Source organism: Gopherus flavomarginatus, chromosome 4 (genome assembly GCF_025201925.1).
Source record: "Gopherus flavomarginatus isolate rGopFla2 chromosome 4, rGopFla2.mat.asm, whole genome shotgun sequence".
Lineage (NCBI taxonomy): Eukaryota > Metazoa > Chordata > Testudines > Testudinidae > Gopherus > Gopherus flavomarginatus.
The window spans coordinates 208393753-208412315 of record NC_066620.1 but is presented as its reverse complement, the minus strand read 5'-3'; the positions used below and the strand labels follow the sequence as shown (position 1 = coordinate 208412315).

Below are 18563 nucleotides of genomic sequence, written 5' to 3'. Positions count from 1 at the left end.
TGTAAGGAACCGGTGCGCTTTGCGCCTGGCGGCGCTGCTCACTCAGCAGGCCTTTGGGGCACGGGACCTCGGGAGCTGCGTGTTCCACTCGGAAACTGACTCTTCTCCAGGTTCGACGCAGCCTGAATTTGTTGCCGTTCTGGGCACGCTCCAAAGCTCCCCAGTGTTCGGGGTGGGCTGAGGTGGCTGGGATGGGGTCTCTTCCGCGAATTTGAGCATGGGGAGAGATTTTGAATTGCTTTGTAATATGGTTTGGCCCCAAATCCCCATTTGCTGCTTCCGTTCTGCCATATATTTTTAAGGGAGGGCAAAGGAAGCTTAGTGCCTGGGAGAGGTGCCCAGTGTGTGCCTAGGTAACTCATTGATGAGTGTGGTGGGTCCCACGCTGGGCCCAGTCCATGGTGGCTGTGTGTCTGGTAGAGCCCATGGCTGCAGTGAGTTAGCTCAGGATGTCTCGCTTTCAGTCCCTGGTCTTGGTGAAGACGGTGGCTGGCGTACTTATTCAGATAAAGAGGTCCAGTACAAAAAAGATGAGTGTTAAAAATCAACTGATTCCGTAAAGCCATTCCCTTGTCTCCGTATGTGCTAGCTCAGACATTGCTGCGTGATAACTGCCGATCTTGCCACAGTGACTGCGATGGTTGTGTTTTGAGCCAGTGTGGAAACATCTCCCCAGGTGTTTGCAGGATCTTCTCCCCAGTGTGCAGACACATATAGTGTTCGCCTGCCTTGCATGTTCTCTCCAAGGCTCTCGATCCACTGACGGCTGTTAAGGATTGAAGCCAGGGTTTCCCAAAGGAGGTGGGGGCACATCCCAAAAGTCTAGCAGGGGTGAGGTGCACAGGAGATGTCTACAGTAAGGTGGGTGGGCCCCTGGTGAGGTTGCAGGGAGAGAGGACTGATTCCCAAAGGGGAGCTCAGCGTTCCAAACCTTGGGAAATATTGAATTAAACGTCATCCCACCCTTGTGGGGTAGGTGTTCTTATCCTCACTTCACACTTCGTGAAAGCAAGCCTGAGAGAGAGGACGGGATAACACCACAGATAACTGGGAGATGTGGGACTGGAATCCACATTCCTGACTCCTAAGGCAGTGCTGTCACCTCTAGACTGGGGGGGCACGGATCAGCGTTCACGTCGCACTCCTCGTCAGTACCCGGCCTGAGCCGGGAAGCTAATGATCCAAGCCCTGGACCAAATTCAGTGATGAATCCTGGTCACGTGCCAACTGAGGCATGTTGCGTATATGCTAAGAAGAAGACCACTAGACCACATGCATGTACACTAGCTAACTAAGCTGCTTTGCTCTACAACAGGGGTGGCCAACCTGAGCCAGAATTTACCAATGTACGTTGCCAAAGAGCCATAGTAATATGTCAGCAGCCCCCCATCAGCTCTCCTCCTCCCCTGCTCCTAGCACCTCCCACCCACTGGCAGCCCTGCCAATCAGCGCATCCCCCTCCCTCCCCACACCTGCCGATCAGCTGTTTCATGGCATGCAGGAGGCTCTGCGGGGGGGCAGAAGGAGTGAGGGCATGGCAGGCTCAGGGGAGGGGGCAGGAAAGGGTGGAGTGGAGGCAGGGCCTGGGGCTAAGCCAGGGGTTGAGCAGTGAGGATCCCCTGTCACATTGGAAAGTTGGCACCTGTAGCTCCAGCCCCGGAGTTGGTACCTATACAAGGAGCCGCATATTAACTTCTGAAGAGCTGCGTGTGGCTGCGGAGCCACAGGTTGGCCACTCCTGCTCTACAAAATTGGGTGGAAACTTCAGACCAATGGGCTTTCTTGTGTTTCAGTTTTTCCCCCTTCAAGTACTGCAAGAACCGTCTTTCTCATGTGGTTTCAGCACGTCACTTTCCAGTCTCCCTGTGCCCCCTGTTACTCAAGAAGTGCAAAGGGCTGCGCTAAAGTCTGAAATAAACAAATCCGCACACATTTTCCCCATCCTCTAAAAAGCGTCGGTTCAGCCTGTGCTTGAGAGGACAGGCTGGCTTTTATCGTCCCTGCACCGATCCCATCGTTTCTAAATTGACTTGCAGAAGCAGCAGCAGTTTGGATCTGGGTTTTGAACACCTTGCCGTCAAGGTGTGTTTGGATTCCAGTTTTGGTTCCGCCCATTCCGTTCCTGATCCAGGTTTCGGTTTAGAACGCCCACCACGTCTGGGTGTGTTTGGAGACATGGGTTTGTTCCAGGCTTCTGTACAGCAAAGGAAGGTCAGCGCGTGAAGTGCACAGCAGTTGTACTAGGTCGGCACCAGGTTTCCCGACCTTGATGCCAGTAAGTGCAGACAGGGGGGTAAACAAAAGGCAGCCATGTAGCCATCTGCAAAAAAGGCAAGACAAGGGAATGGTGGCCATGTGGGCAAACCTGACAGGAACAGAAGATACCGTTTTGTGGGTTACAGACTCTGGACAGTTAAAAAACCAAGCAAGAAAGGCTGGTTTCATAGCATTCTACATGCTGACTGTGACAGCCGTTTTGTCTGGCACACCAAGGATTGAACTGGGGACTTCCAGAGTTAAATACACAAGTAGCGACACCTTGAGCTAAAGCTCCATAAGTAGGCCTGTAACAGACACCTACCCTCTGTGGATCAGGCCCAGTATCCTGACAGTTGCTTACATGATTTCATCAACATTTCCAGAATGAGGCTTTCCTGGATTTAAATGTTGATTTTTGGAAGGAAAATATGATTGAAAAACTCATATATGGAAGCCTCTGCCTTGATCAATTATTTGATGTCAAAAGAGGGTCAGGAGCTATACAAGTTAGAAGGCAAGAGCCCTGCCCAGGAGAGCTTACATTATATACCACTGACATCAGGGGGCCTTTGCCGCTGACTTCTGGGGCAACATAATTGTGATTTCCTCGCAGAAGAAATCCAGCCCAGCAGGAGTCTCCGTCTTTTGTTTTGCCAGAGACTCTAATTGGCAGAATGCTTCAGCACTGGATTTTCACCCCCAAAAAATTAAAAACAAAATCAAAATCCATCCATTCGGTTCTCCTGAACAACCCTACAATAAAAAAGCAATGTGAGCAGGTGGTGGATGTGCAACGGGTCGGAAAGGAAGGAGAATTAAGCTTCCAGACAAAGTTATTATAAGGAACAGAGTAATGATGGCAGGACATCTCAAAAATGTCCCTTTAAACACATGCAGCTAGGGATGGCCCCAAGACAAACAGGTCTAAACACCCTCTAATTTGGGGGGCGGTTGCGTTAGGATCCAGATCTTTATTTTCCAGCTGGCCTCTCTTGCTGTGATGGAACAAACCAAAAGCCTGGATCAAAAATGCCACCAAATTTCATCGCACTCAAAACGTGGCTCCAGATTTGATAGCTTGGGCCCAGTTCCAGACTCGGCCTTTGTCAGGCTGAGTCTCACTTGAAGTTGGGAACAAATTAGATTTTTCTTCTTTGGCTGTGACCTTTGTCAACCCTCCCTTCACTTACAGAGAGGGCCCAAGTGTTGGTAGGAGGAGCCAGGAGCCGGTGGGTCTCTACCCACTTGTGCCACTGACCCTATTGGCTGGCTTGGCCCATCGTTGTTTGGCCAGAGCAGGAGGCAGTGCTGCCTCAGGACCATGGCGGGGACTTTACAGTGACTGAGAGTCATGGTTCCAGGCAGGGGCGGCTCTAGCGATTTTGCCACCCCAAGCACAGCAGGCAGGCTGCCTCCGGGGGTTTGCCTGTGGAGGGTCTGCTGGTCCCCGAAGCCGAACCCGCGGAGCCTCCGCAGGCATGCCACCAAAGGCAACCTGCCTGCCGCCCTCGCGGCGCTGGCAGAGCACCCCCCACGGCTTGCCACCCCAAGCACGCGCTTGGTGTGCTGGAGCCAGGAGCGGCGCCAGGGTTTTTGGCGCCCTAGGTACAGGGCTGGGTCGCCGGTCCCGCGGCTCCGGTGGACCTGGTCCGCTGGTCCTGCGGCTCCGGTGGACCTGCCACAGGAGTGCCTGTGGACGGTCCGCTGGTCCCGCGGCTCCGGTGGACCTGCCGCAGGAGTGCCTGCGGATGCTCCACCGGAGCCACAGGACCAGCGGACCATCTGCAGGGACGCCTGTGGAAGGTCCACTGGAGCTGTCTGCCGCCCTCCCAAATCCTGGCGCCCTAGGCGACCGCCTAGGTCGCCTAAATGGAAGCACCGGCCCTGCCTGCAGCCGCCCCTGGTTCTGGGGGCAGGCACAAAGGGGGGTGGGGCAAGCAGGGGCAGGGCCCCCCACTAATCAGCAGAGGGCACAGAAGTCCCCGTCCCCCTCCGAGAGCCATCAAATTTTTATTTCTGCGTACGCCCCTGATCAGCTCACTCCAGGGGAGGAGTAAGCCATGCCAGCCTGGTGTAGCTTGCTTCCCGCTCTGCGCCATCTCCGCTGGCTGGCATGTTGAGTGGGCGGGGCTGGAGCAAAGACCCTACCCATTTTCCACTCGTGCCTGCCCACTCCCTGCCCACCTGCATGGGAGGTGAATTAGCTGCTGCTCCCTCCTGCCCTGCCCATGCAGGGTCTGGTGATGTGGGTCTCCTACACAAGGGAGTACTATATGCTCTCAAACCCCCTTTCTCACCCGCAAGGATGCACAGCTGGGATCATGGTTAAGCCCAGTGTGACTTTGGGGTAAGTCACTTTACCTCGCTGTGCCTTGGTTTATAAATCTGTAAAATGGATACAAACCCAGTGACCGTACTGCCAGGGGTGTTGTGATGCTAAATCCGTGTAATGTCTGTAAAGTGCAGTGAGTTTCTTTGGTGCTAGTTACTAACCATCGTACAAAATATTATCAGTACAGCCACAAACCCCTGCAACAGTTGCCATGTATCAGGGAAAGCTGGAAGGGGTCTGCTCCGACCTTGAAACACTCATGCAAACAGTAAAGCTAGCGACTTGTTGACATTGCTGTTGTTTTTGTCTCTTGCTGCAGTCCGCCTCCCGCCGCGTTGGGCTCTCTTGTGCCAACTGTCATACGACCACGACCACGCTATGGCGCAGAAACGCTGAAGGCGAGCCAGTCTGCAACGCCTGTGGACTGTACATGAAACTCCACGGGGTAATGACAATGAGACACCGAGAACAAGTAACACCTGCCAGATGTGTAGTCAGGTTGCTTAATGCACTGCTGGAGGGCACTCAGCTAGTACGGTGGTGAGGGCGGTATGAGAACCTATATAAAATAACTCTTTTTACACTAGAGATGGACATCTTACACTCACAGGATGTGAGACAGGGTTAATTAAAGTGGTGCCAGGTGGGAAACTGCTTTATCTTACACGGTCTTACTCTCATCTGTTGGCTGATTTCCCTTCTACAACCCCAGTCTCCAGCCCCCAACACATGAATCACACTCACACAAAATGATTTAGCAGGGTGATTTAGCTAGGTATAACTTACCCAGCCGTTTACGCCATCAGGGTGTAACAGACAAAGGTATAACAGAATCCAGTGGCTGGACGTTGAAGTTGACAAATGCAGACTAAAAATGAAGGGCCAGTTTTTAACCGTGAGGGGAATCGGCCATTGGAACAACTTACCAAGGGTTGGGGTGGATTCGCCATCAATGTCAATCTTTCAAACCAAATTGGATGTTTATCTCAAAGATGGGCTCTTGTTCAAACAGGAATTAATTCGGGGAAGTCCTGTGGCCTGGGCTCTGTGGGAGGTCAGCCTAGATGATCACAATGGTTCTCTAGCCTTAGAGGCTGTGAATCCAAGGAAGCTGTATAATGTAATAATCCTTCTCTCGACTGTAGTCTTGTCATGGTGACAGCAATTGACTGTTTGTGAGGGTCCCCAACTGGTCCACCCCAAACTGCTAGGACCAGCCTGATGGCTAATAAGCCTGAAAGAGTCTGTTTGAATGAGATCTGGGCAAGTCACACAGACCCCATGAATTTTTAAGGTGTTACGGGCCAATTCCACAATCCTGCTCTCCACTGAAGTCAGGAACAAACTCCCTTCACAAACGCACTTTACTGGTGCAGGATGAAGCTCTGTATTCCAAACGCCAGATGTGGACACATATGTGTACAATGCCCAGGCAGTCCTAGTCCTGAACCACTGTATATCCACCTCTTGCTCCCCGCTCCAGATGAAGGCAAATTAGGGAAGACTGTCCCTGCTCTGCGTGGCCTGCGTGAATCAAAAGTCCGGGCTAGATGGTCAGAGTGTGAACCCCTTCTGACCTTAAAATCTATGACTTCTCTGTGTCCAACGAGACACAGTGAAAACAAATGGCAAACCCTCACTGGCTGAACCGCAAACCCGAACCGCTCTTCCCATTGCTGTTCACAGGGGCGGGGGGTTGTTGGTTTTAGACACTTATTCATTGATGCCGTTAATGGTCTCCATTCCCTGAGAGTATATGCGGTGGCATTCATTTCCAGATGGACCTAGGCTGAAGAGAAACGTCTAGTCTTCACTTAAAATTAAGGCTGTGAAAAGTTTTGAGCCGTGACTGGGTCAACTTAACCCCAGTGTAGACACAACTAGGTCGATGGAAGAATTCTTCCATTGTCCTAGCGAAAGCCTCATGGAGGGGTAGATTAACTACAGGGATGGAAAACCCCCTTCTGTCAATGTAGGAGTCACCTTCTTACCCCCCTGCCTTCAGTGAGAGAGAGAGTTGCTTGTGCTTAGCTGGGTGTCAGCTCTCTGACACCGCCAGCCTGGTAGCTATGCAAACAACCTCCTCTGCACTCTGCCAGCCCTTCCTTTGCCTTGCAGGTTAACAATAAGTGCAGACTAGTTCCCGAGCCCCTTTGAAGCTTTCCCTGTTGTAGCCAGCCCCTTCTCCACTGATTGCTACAGAAATACCAGGTCTGCTGTGCCTAAGTGTACACAGCAGCTTGTATGAGTCAGCTCAGGATCAGCACCTAGCTTCATGTGACAGCACTTCGATATATTTATAGTGAAATCGAGGATAAGTTTATTGCCAAAGATTCAAGAGCCTGTGAGAGAGGAGAATGAAAACAAAAGGGCTCTGTATGAAACAATATCACAACAGGCTTTATAGAGACTAAGCTTATCTGGCTACCTGCTCTCTAAAGGAGTCTAAATTCTCCCAAAATCTGTTGCGGCATCTTCCAGCAAAGTGGGCAAAGATCCCGTTTTCATGAATGTAAACGCGCTCGCTGTCCATTTCCTTCCAGGGTGCAGGATGAAGGGATGTCTTATTGCCTTCTGCTTATATCCCCAGAGTTCATTGTCTGCGCTCTGAGTCAGGATAAACCCTGTGGTGTATTCTCCTGTGTGCCGCTGTCCTCTTGATTTCACATCCCCCTATTGACTTTGTTTACAGATGTGTAGCCGTTGTGTTAGCTTTCAGTGCTTGATTTGCTTGCTGACGCAGGGACAGGTGAATAAATATCTTGTGTCTGACAGAGTTTATCCAGTCTGCCTTGACACAGACTTTAAAACCCATTTTCAGTGTACACACCTGACTCCTGACGGCATGTCTGATCCTGCCTTTCACAACGATATTAATGACCGGTGCGACCCTGGCTTTCATTTAAGACCTCCCCTGATATTCTTTGGTGGACTAGAATGGACAGATCAGGATCAGAATTTTCTTGTAGCCCCCTTGCCAGTTGGAATTGAGGGGTTTTGGGGTCACAGATGTAACCAGCACCTGTGGCTGGAAGTCAAAGCTAGACAAATTCAAGTTAGAAATAAGGCACAATTTTGAACTGTGCGAGTGGTTAACCAGTGGAACAAACTAGCAAAGGGAGTGGTAGATTCTCCATCTCTTGGAGTCTTCAGAGGAAGAGTGGATGCCTTTCCGGAAAGTATGCTCTAGGCCTGATCTGCACCTAAAGCTTATGCTGGCATAGCTATGTTGCTCAGGGTGTGAACTCACCCCCTTTTTTCCCCCCACTGTAGATGCAGGGATGCTGTCAGAAGAATATTTCTGTCAGCAAAGATAACTTCATTCAGGGATGTGGTGTCCCTACCCTGGAAGAAAAGCTTCTCTCGGCAAATGCTGCATCTGAGCTATGTCAACATAGGTGTAGAGATAGATTTAGTCGTGATAAAATTCTCTGGCCTGAGTTATACAGGAGGTCTGAGTAGAAGATCTGATAATCCCTTCTGGCTTTATAACTGGTGACTCAAAGCCTTGGATGCAAACACACTATTATTTCAAAAAAAAAAAATTCAGATCCAGATCTGGAGCCAAACTTTGCAGCCAGGGCCTGCCTCTAGTCTCAATTCAATTACTGTCGGTCAGTAACTTTTTAGTTAAATCTACTGATTACCTGAAATCCTAAGAGGCAGAGATGTAATCCCAGTATGTTAGGTTGTATTGCGTACATACTGAAAACAGCATGCTTTGCATTTGGGTTCCTAGGTCCCAAGGCCTTTAGCAATGAGAAAAGAGGGGATTCAAACGAGGAAACGTAAGCCGAAGAACCTTAACAAATCCAAGACACCAGCAGGTGAGCGTTAAACAAGATGGGTTTATGTGTGCGTGTGTGCGCGCGTAGGAGAGCATAGTATCAGAAACTCCTTTAAAACTAAATTAAGAATTCTGCCCTCTGAACCAGATATCCCCGGATTTAGCCAACAGGTAGCTGATCACCATTTGATTGCTGTGTGGTGACCTATGTGAAATGAGTGTTCTCGGTCCAGTTCCCATCATCACTGGTACTAATTAGCACCTGTAATGTCCTGGTGACATCCCTTCCAGGTTCCCAATTGGGGCTATGGAACAACCACAGAAGCTACTTCCCCCAGAGAATCATTTGGAGGTTTTACACCAAGCCCTGTTTTATGCTGACACCAGACTTTGGGAGATTAGCTGCGACGAATTTTTTTTGCCATAAATGGTTTTTTCCCCGACGTTTTTGTCAAAATCTGAAATTTTTCCTTCCTGCTCTGCCAGGGATAAAGAGTATATGGAATGAGAGGCAGGAACACCGTAACTGGGGGGACACGGGTAATTTACCAAATGAGCAAATCTCCCAACATCCTTTTCTTTTTCTTTCCAAACCTGGTTAAGATCTTTGAAGGTCTTTCAATGGCAGCAAAACCCTGCCTATGAACACAGTTCTCTTTCCCCAAACCACAAACACTTTGCTATGTTTTTTGTACTTAAAGCTCCTCTGCTGGGAAGCCTGGTTTAACTGCTGTTTTCTCCTAGGACCATCCAGTAGTGAGAGTCTTACCCCCACCACCAGTTCCACCAGTAACACCAACACCACCGCCAACACCGAGGAAATGCGCCCCATAAAGACAGAACCAGGGCTTTCATCTCATTATGGGCACCCAAGCCCTATTTCTCAGGTAATGAAGCAGAAAGAAAAGATCAAGAGATATGACAAAGATGTGAATTTTAATAAAAGTAACTTGAGGAGAAAAGACACCCTCAGAACCTTCTCTGAAGGCAAACAACAGCCATTTGCTCAACCCAAGGATTTGAAAGGGCACATGGGGTGAAATTTACTCCAGTGCAGAGTTCCCATGGGTTGCATTTCACTCATGTCACCATGTACTGTGAAATAATCTCCCCGTCCTTCCCCCCCCAGGTTTTTAATTACACGGGATGGGTCTGAGCCTCTAGCTAGAGGCAGCCATCTTGCTGACCTCTGAAGTTCCTTGTGACCCTGGCTGTCTGACAGGGCAGCCGTGTGGGCCTCACACCAAACTGTGAATCCAGGCTAAATTTTGAAAAAATGCCCTGGGTCCCAGTGTGGGAGATTGTGTGGCTTTTTATCCTAAATTTGCAACACTAAGAGCATTTTTACATTGGGAAATATACCAAAGGGGTGAAAGTAAATCATAAATGGGACTCTAATTCTGGAATAGGAGTCCCCACATGGAGGCGTATACTAATTATTCTGGACTCGCTATTTGCATAAATATCCACTTGTAGACAAACCCTTATCTGTGCTGTTTTTGGTTTTGATCTGAAACCAGGCAAAATTTGGCATTTTTGGCTTAGTTTCTCTATGAATTTGTGGGCTCGCTTAAACCTGAAACTCAGTGCAGTGAGCACAAGTCCACGTAAAACAAAACTGAAAAAAGTGAGCTGAACCACCTGAGAATTAAAATCACCAGAATCACACAGCTCTAAGCTATGTGACAGACTTGTAATGATAAGTTTATTTGCAGTATATTTTTCAGCCACTAGATGTCTCTATGTGCCTTATACAGTTCCGGGCAGGGTGAGGTGCCTGGTGAACAAGACAGACAAATCTGGAACCTGATCTGTGTGGAAGCCTGTTTATTTGTAGCTATTGTTGTTTCTTTTAATAAATGTTTCTTGGTTAAGAAGCTATTTGATTCCCTATATCATGACAAGACTAATATTCGAGACCTGAGCTAGTTTAGCTCCTGTTAAACTCATCCAAAGAACGCTAATGTTTAAATAAAAGGTTCAGTGTAATATTTGAGCATTCTGACTGTAAAACCAATATTAAATAATACATCAAATAATATTAAATCATCATCATAAAATGCATATGCTTATGAGCTTTGCTGGATTGATCCAGTGCTTGCAGTATTGAGCCCACAGTAATGTAGCACTGACTACTCTGTGCATGCACAAGCTATTAATCAAAGGGTAATTGAGGCTCAAATCTTATACCTCTGGGTGTAAAACGGTCACCTGTAGAGGTCGGTAAAGAACTTGGTGCACTCTCTGCAGTGTTATAAATGGGGTGGGTTCAGAGGAAAAGGGAAACTGGCTTCCTCTGAAGCATCACATATCAGGCATTGAAGTAGGATATCAGATTAAATGAACTGATGGTTTGATTCAATATTGCAAATCTCATGTCTCTGCATGTACGTATTAATGGAACATTAGACCTGTGGAAAGTGAAATGCTTTCTCTTTGCCGCGGCAGGGTCCTTGTTAGTTTGAAGCAATTAAAAAAATATATCTTTTCACTTTTACATTGTTTGTAGGCATTCTCAGTCACCGCGATGTCTGGGCACGGATCTTCTATTCACCCTGCTATTTCAGCCCTGAAGCTTTCCCCACAGGGCTACCAATCAGCCATCAGCCAACCTCCACAGGCCAGCTCCAAACAGGACTCCTGGAATAGCCTGGTCTTAGCCGAAAGCCATGGAGACATCATAACTGCGTAACCTCTTCTTCCTCCCATGGACTTCGGGCTCACCCACATGAGATACAAAGATGCCACGTAATAATCGAGCGAAAGCTGTTTGCTTTTTTCGTTCTCTCCTCGAGGGAAATATGGTGGAATTCTGGAAGAACAATTCCATATGGCATTATAAAGACTATTTCCAGGAACAGCTAATACTAAATAAGCAGAGAAGACCCCGTTTCAGAATAACCGTGGCTGATCTGAAACTTTCCCTTTAAACAAACCAGATTGTAACCACTTTCTATGAAACAGCCAGAAACAAAGACAGGACTCGGGTGTTTTTTAAACTTCCGGCTTTGACATCTCGGACAGTGATGGCACAGAGACACTTTCTTCTCACCGTCCATTCATTTCCTGACCAGGGTCAGCCCAGGAGAAAATGCCATCACCTTGTTATCGCCCAAAGGCAGAGATTTGATGACTTTCCATTCAGCAAAGCCGGCTCCAGGACAATTTGTTGCGTAGACGTAATCTGACACAACCTTGTCTGCTTTCGTGGATTTTAATACCGTGATTCAGTTTAAGAAGAAAGAAGAACTCAGCTCGCACATCTACCCAAACCTCCAAAGCTTTGTTTTCATGCTACCAAGGAGTCAGAGAACAGAACCATTGTACTTATTTAACAGGAACGATTTTATCTTTCCCAATTATGGGATTGTGTTTCCAAAAGGCTGAGCCTGCAGAAGGTCTCAGAGCCAGATTTAATGCTTCATTGAAAGTCTTTGCGAGTTACGGGGGAAGAGACCCAGAGTGTTTATGAAAGCATGACGGAAAACGTTGGATTCTGCCCTTTGAGATAACGAGGAGCCTGGCTCGAGGATCCCTAGAGCAGGGGAACACTGTGATTGCCGCCGTAACATGGTGCTGCAATTGTGTATGACCCTGTGGCCTATCACAAATCATTATTTTACATTCTTTCTGATGTTTTCCGTTGCCAATGATAAATCTGATTTTCTTTTTTCCAAGGCAGTATCTGCCTTTTACCCCAGATGCAGATCTGTCCCCCCACCTCATGTCCAATCAAAGCCAATTAGCAATTCAGCTTTCCTAATGGCATCGCCATGGGCAGAAAGCTGCTTTGTGATCAACCACTGTGTAACTGAACATCATAGGCAGGGGAAAATCTTGTTGCCAGCTACGCATACAGCTGTGATGTCCATGGGACAAGCTTAATTACATGTATTTTTTAAATATGAAGAGACTAGTGTTGTCTCCCTACAAGGCCCAGAAGAGTGGCTGCCCCATGGAGGGCCAGCCCTATTTGTCTAGGCAGAGAACTTCTTGGGGCCCTTTTGAGCAACCAAACAGGTCCCCCATCTCCTTCTCTACCCCTCAGCTCTCAGGCACCCATCTCTCCTCTCTTCTGCCCAACCTTTCTCTCTGTCTTCCTTAGAGTCAAAACTCGACTATGTAAAGCACTAAAAGATAATATGGGGAGGGGGGAGAGATTGTGCCCCCCAGATCCATATACAAAGGGGTCCTCGGTGTGTGAGTCTCTCCTGAACAGATGGGGTGAAGGAGGCCCCTAAGCTGTTGCCATGGCAACATTCCCCATCTCCCTCCAACCCTGCAAAGGCCTCTCCGTAGGTTTGAAGTCAACACCAGGGTGAGTGGGTGGCCAGAGATGGGGCTGTGGACAGATAAAGGGCTGTTTTGTCTCTCCACTGCAACTTCGCTGGCTGGTGCGATGCCCCTTTAAGGGGGTGTTCCTGGGGCAGGCGCAGCTGGGGAGATGCTAATGGAACTGCACTGACAGGGATTGGAAGCGAGGGATGCAGTGTTGCAGTGAAAGTGTGGACCCTTCCTGTTCTCCTGGGATCTGAATAGATCCTTGGAGATCCAGAGGGTTTCTGGATGGGTTCCACAGCTGTTTGCAGGTGGGTGGTAATTGCTCCCTGGTGGCGGAACAATGTGGCAGGAGATCTTTGTGGTGTTTTTCTCACCATGAGACACCTCCCATGGGTTATCCTGCAGTAGGGAGGGCATGATCCAGACAATAATAAGGAACAGTCTTGCACAGGGCCTATGGGAATGGATTCCATGACCTGCTAGGTCTTTTCCATCTCTAACTTCTAAGATTCCTAGAGTCTCTATCTCTATCACCCCTCATCCTGTTACCTTGCAAGGACCGGAGTCAAGGTTGGTCCTATTAACATCTTCATTAATGATCTAGAAGAGGCAGTACCTGAGGTATTAATAAAATCTGCAGATGATACTAAATGATCTACAGATCATAGTAAGTTGCGAATGGTCGTGAGGGCAGAAAAACAATAGACGGTAGTAGGCCTAATTAAATATATGGGAGTTTTTCTGTTGACTTCAGTGAGCTTTGAATCAGGCCCGTAGCGAGGTTGAAAATATGATCAGAAAAGAATAACAGGGTATTTAGGCTGGAAAAAGACAAGCTCCTATACCTGGGGGAAAATAACACAAAAGACAATGTGATTTTGAGATGAATGCACAGAGGCAGCAAATAGCTGACACAGCATCTCCCTGAGCATGGGTGTGGTTCTTCTGGCTAGGCAGCTCCTTCCTTCACTGAATCCTTCAGCCAGCCTTTTCCCTGAGTAACAGCACCTCTTTAAATCTGGTGAACTCACAGTCCACCTGTGCCTGAAACTGCCCAGTATATTCCTTTCCCTTAGAGAGATACATGCTCACACAAACACACCTTGAACTTGACCTAAAGTAATGCCAACCTCCGGGGACATTTAAAAGTAGGTTGGGCAAAACACTGGTAAATGTAGAAATTCAAGTATCGTACCTTGATGGGGAGCAGGGCCTGGCTAGATGGTCATCTAACTGCTTGCCATCTCTGGAATCTAGGACCCAGGGGTGGCTCCAGGCACCAGCACGCCAAGTGCGTGCCTGGGGCGGCAAGCCATGGGGGGCACTCTGCCGGTCGCTGCGAGAGCAGCAGGCAGGTTGCCTTTGGCGGCATGCCTGCAGAGGGTCCACTGGTCCCGCGGCTTCGGTGGACCTCCCACAGGCGTGCCACCGAATCCGTGGGACCAGGGACCTCCCGCAGGCAAGCCGCCGAAGGCAGCCTGCCTGCCGTGCTTGGGGCGGCAAAATACCTAGAGCCGCCCCTGCTAGGACCCAAAGCAAACAGAATGTTTCTTTCTGTGAGTCCATTCAGTGGTTTGCCCCAAGAGACGTAGGCACCTGTGAAGCAGGGAGCTCTGGGGGCATGAGGAGAGCAGTTTTGCTACAATAGGCAGAAAAGTGAATTGTTTATATATTCATGTATCCTTAGTTCTCTTTCCATTGTACACAGCAGAAATACAGATGAATCAAGAGAGCTTCTTGTTCTACTGCTCTTTTAAATCATCCAACGCTGCTCTCAGATGTTTTAGATCCACAGCCCTAGACTACTTCCCACCCAATAGTGTTGTTCTTAATCAAGTTTATGATGGTAGTGCCTAGGGATCCACCAGGAATGGGACCTCCCTGTGCTAGGCACTGCATAAAGCCAGAGTAGCAGACAGTCCCTGTCCCAAAGAGCTCACAATCTAAATAGCTGTTAGACATTAGCTAGAGACTAAGCTAATTATTATTCTTATTTATTATTGGTATTATTTTAGCTCCTAGGAGCCCCAGTCATGGACAAGGACCTGGTTGTGCTAGGTGCTCTACAAACACAGGATGGGAAATCGACATATTAATTCAAATGCAAGGCTTCCAAGCAATTAGTCTGTGAAGGCCAGCGGTGGGCTGAATGTCAGCTGCAAGACCTAGGACCATGTACAGATCCTTCTGCAGATCAGAGCTGGTTTAGCAGGGGGTGATGTTGAGAAAGGCAATCATATTTATTAGTCTGATGAATCCTAGAAATGAGGGAGATCTGAGAAACCTCCTAAGAGGTTTTATGAAGCGATGAGGTCAGAGTGCAACAGCCTTCGGGGGTTTGGTACAGCCTACTGTAAAGTGAGAGTCCATTTATAAATTGGAGGGGGTGTATTTCAGCCACTCCCTTCTTTAGTTTGGAGGGGAGGGGCTTGGATCCAGGATTGGGGGGAGGGGGAGATTTGTTTCTTTTGGTTTTGGTTCTGGCCTATCTCTAATTACAATAAGATGAGCAGGTTACTGAAAGCTTATAAAGACAAGATTATTTATTATTTGTATTACAGTATGACCAGTGGTCTTAATCAGGGCCCCATTGTGTTAGGCGCTGTGCAAAAACTGAGCACCCCATCCTGCCCTAAAGAGCTTAAAATGGAAGGCCCCGATCTTGCAAAAATTCAGTCATGTGAGTAGCCCCATAAAAATCAATGAGGTTCCTCACATGAGTAAGTTTATATATGTACTTTAAAGGTTTGCAGGAAGAGGGTCTAAGCTGCAAATACCAGTAAAATCAGACCTCTGCTATCAGCCCTTTGGCAATATAGGGACATGCGGAGACGGTATCCATGGTGGATACTGGTGGATTAGAAAAGTCATTTGCCAGTACTAATTGTCTTTCCTCTTTGTGAAAGTGCAATATCTTTAATCACTGATGCATTTTTTGATCAGAAAAGATCTGTATTTCGATTGCAGTCTTACTGGCTGATTGGAACATCTCTGATCAGGAAGCGTTAAGGAATTTTGAAGGGGAGTTGTAATGCTGATCAAGAATTCTTAATATAACTCTGAAGCTGTGACTATGTTGTGGGGTTTTTTTGTTTTTCTTTTTCCTTTTGTAAAGTTTGATGCTTCCCAAACTCATCGGGAAGGTCCCATGAAAATAACACTTATTTGTAAGGGGGGGGGGGGGGAATGAACAAGCTGTAATTATTTAAAGATGTAAAAATATATATATTATGAATTAGTATGGCTACCAATCCACATAACTTCTCCACCTTTCGAACTAATGGAAATAAAACAATGGTAATAAAAATTATAATAATAAACCTTTCTTACGGGAGTTTGCACGCTGAGTTCTTGTAATGAATTGATTGGAAATATATATAAGTGTACAGATGATGTAGTGTCAGTGACCTATTGGCCTGAGCCTGGTATGTCTTGTGAAAAATAATAGTGTATTATCATGTAAGATTGCAACATAATGCATGTGTACAAAGGGCTTGAATTATGGTTCTAACATTTCCGAACTGTTGAGTGCTTGACTTTGCAACCTTAATGATCTCTTCAAGTTTTTCTTAGTATACTATTGATTTAGTTTAGGCTGACCAGGAACTGCTTTAAATTAAACTTGAAATAAATGACTTTTAAACCAAAGGATTTAACAAGGCTGCACACGTGTTTGAGCACTTGTGCAGTTCCTGGGAACTCAATGGGCTACTCACATGCCCAAAGTGAAGCCTCGGTGTGAGTCTTCGTAGGATCAGGGCCTTTTAGTCTGGTGCCAAGTATCAGAACGGTACAAATAAACAACGAGGAGTCCGGTAACTCCTTAAAGACTAACAAATAAATCTGTTGTTTTTATTCTGGTGGCACCAGGCCTGTGTAACCCCCAGCTTTTGAGTGGAGGCACAAGTTTCCAAACCTGTACTCTCCCCAGCTGAGCCTCAGGATTGTGGTCAGCTGCTGCGTGGGTGTGGCCAGTGTGTGAAATCCCACCCTTCCTTCACCACCCAGCCAGTTAGGCTGCCTCTCTGTGTTTAGCTCCTCCCCTCTCCAATGAAAGAGCCACAAATGGGCTGGAGTGGGGGGCAGTGGTGAGCAGCAGCCAGGGAGAAGAAGTTATGATACTGCAGCTGCTGAGCAAGGAGCCCAAACTAGTCTCTGAGGCACAGAGGAGGGCTAGGGGGTAGGGAGAAGGAAGAGAAAGGGAACTGATGGGATGAGGAAGCTGGGGGAAGAGGAGGAGGGGGGCTCGGAGAGGATGAGGCAAGGGGAGTATGGTTGAGGGGGCTGGGAGAAGGTGGGGGAGGAGGAAGACTAAAGAACTGCTGGAGATGAAGAATTGGGTGGAGTATGAGGATAGGTTGGAAGATAATGGAGGAGCAGGATGGGATTGGGGTGGGAGGGGGATGAAGAAGGTGAGTGAGGAGGACAGGGGAGAACAGAAGAGACCAGGACAAGGACGAATAGACAGGGGCACAATTGGGAATTGATGGGCTGGGTGTGGATCAGAAGGGAGGGCCTGGGATAGGGATGGGAGGAGGGAGATGGGTCCCACACTAGGAAAGAAGAAGAGAGATGGAGACGGGGGAGAGGTGATAGGATATGGGGGTGGACTAATTTGTGTGTTCCAGAGGGGTGATGGATTGAGGGGATTGTGCAGTAGGGTGCCCACTTGGGAGCTGGAAAATTTGCATGTGCTTTTTGTAGGGCCAGCATAGTCTGGTCTGACACACGACTGCCCTGAAAGGGTCGGATCCTCTGATGCACCCAGGAACAGATTTGTAAAAGTATTTAGGTGCCTAGTGGGATTTTCAAAAGCATCTACGTGCCAAAAACTCATTGATTTCAATGGGAGATAGGTGCCTAGATGCTTTAGAAAATCCCACTGTTTTCATGCAGGACCAAGAGGGACATGCAGGTAACATCTGTTTTGCCATCTTTTAAACGAGGCAAATGGTATTGATTTCCTTTGTAAAGTATCTACTGATGAAACACCCTGTACAGGAATCAGGTATTATTACATTATTACCTGAACCGTTAGCTTTTTCCTTGTTTGTCCCCAGTTTTGTGTTGCTCTCCTTGGAAGCACAATGGATTGAAACCAAAATGAATGCTAATGCATTGGCACAGACTCGGCACTAGAGGGCATCCTCCGCTCTCCAAGAGCTGTCGCTGTGCTTCATGTCAAACCTAACCTCAGCAACAGATTGAGAGGCACATCTGATCTTCTGCAGTGTGGGGCACCCTCATCTCTCATTGACATCACCAGGTTGGGCCCTCAGCGATGCTCTGAGTGACAGAAGTAGGGGCAGTTTGCATGGCACAGCTCTGCAAACAAGGCCGCGCGTTTGCTTCCTTGCTGTCACTGTTGAGATGGGCGACATGGTCCACCCTTCTCATGCCAATGGATTTGAAGAGGGAAACAGACGAGCTGAGGATGGAGGACTGGATGGCTCCAGGGGACTGGGCATGGTGTATAGGACACCTCACTTCTAGTTCCCTGGTGTGAATGTATTGCCCGAAAGCTGTGACTGCTAAATGGTTGGTGTCTCAGTGCAGTTCCTAAGTATCCACATCACAAAAAAATACCACCCCAGCCAGCAACTAAATTCCTGGAACTGAACATACCTGAACTCTGGGGAGTCAGAGACTTTAAGGCCAGAATGGACCACCAGATCATCTCGTGTGACCTCCTGTCTGCAAGGCCGCCAATAGCAGGTTCGGGCCCCTCAGCAAGGACCAGCTAAACAGGGCCAACAAAGCTGGGGAAGCCGGGTCCTGGGCCCCCTTCTGGACCACCGGGCCTCAGTAATTTGTACCAGCTTCCCCCCACCCTCGTCGGCCCTGCCTGTCTGTCAGAGGCCACCAATGCCACCCAGCCCCTGCCCACTAAACCCAACAACTGAA

At 48.1% G+C, this 18563-nt stretch overlaps 1 protein-coding gene across 2 annotated transcripts in view; it reads left to right on the top strand.

Annotated features, from left to right (window-relative positions):
- The window catches only part of GATA4 (GATA binding protein 4), a 41288-nt gene extending 30218 nt beyond the window's left edge, over window positions 1-11070 (top strand). For both annotated transcript variants that reach the window (XM_050948909.1, XM_050948908.1), the window contains exons 3-6: window positions 4911-5036; window positions 8331-8418; window positions 9123-9265; window positions 10888-11070. In XM_050948909.1, the coding sequence (XP_050804866.1) occupies window positions 4911-5036; window positions 8331-8418; window positions 9123-9265; window positions 10888-11070 (540 nt within the window). The remainder of the gene's footprint in view (window positions 1-4910; window positions 5037-8330; window positions 8419-9122; window positions 9266-10887) is intronic.
- Window positions 11071-18563: the final 7493 nt, after the last annotated feature.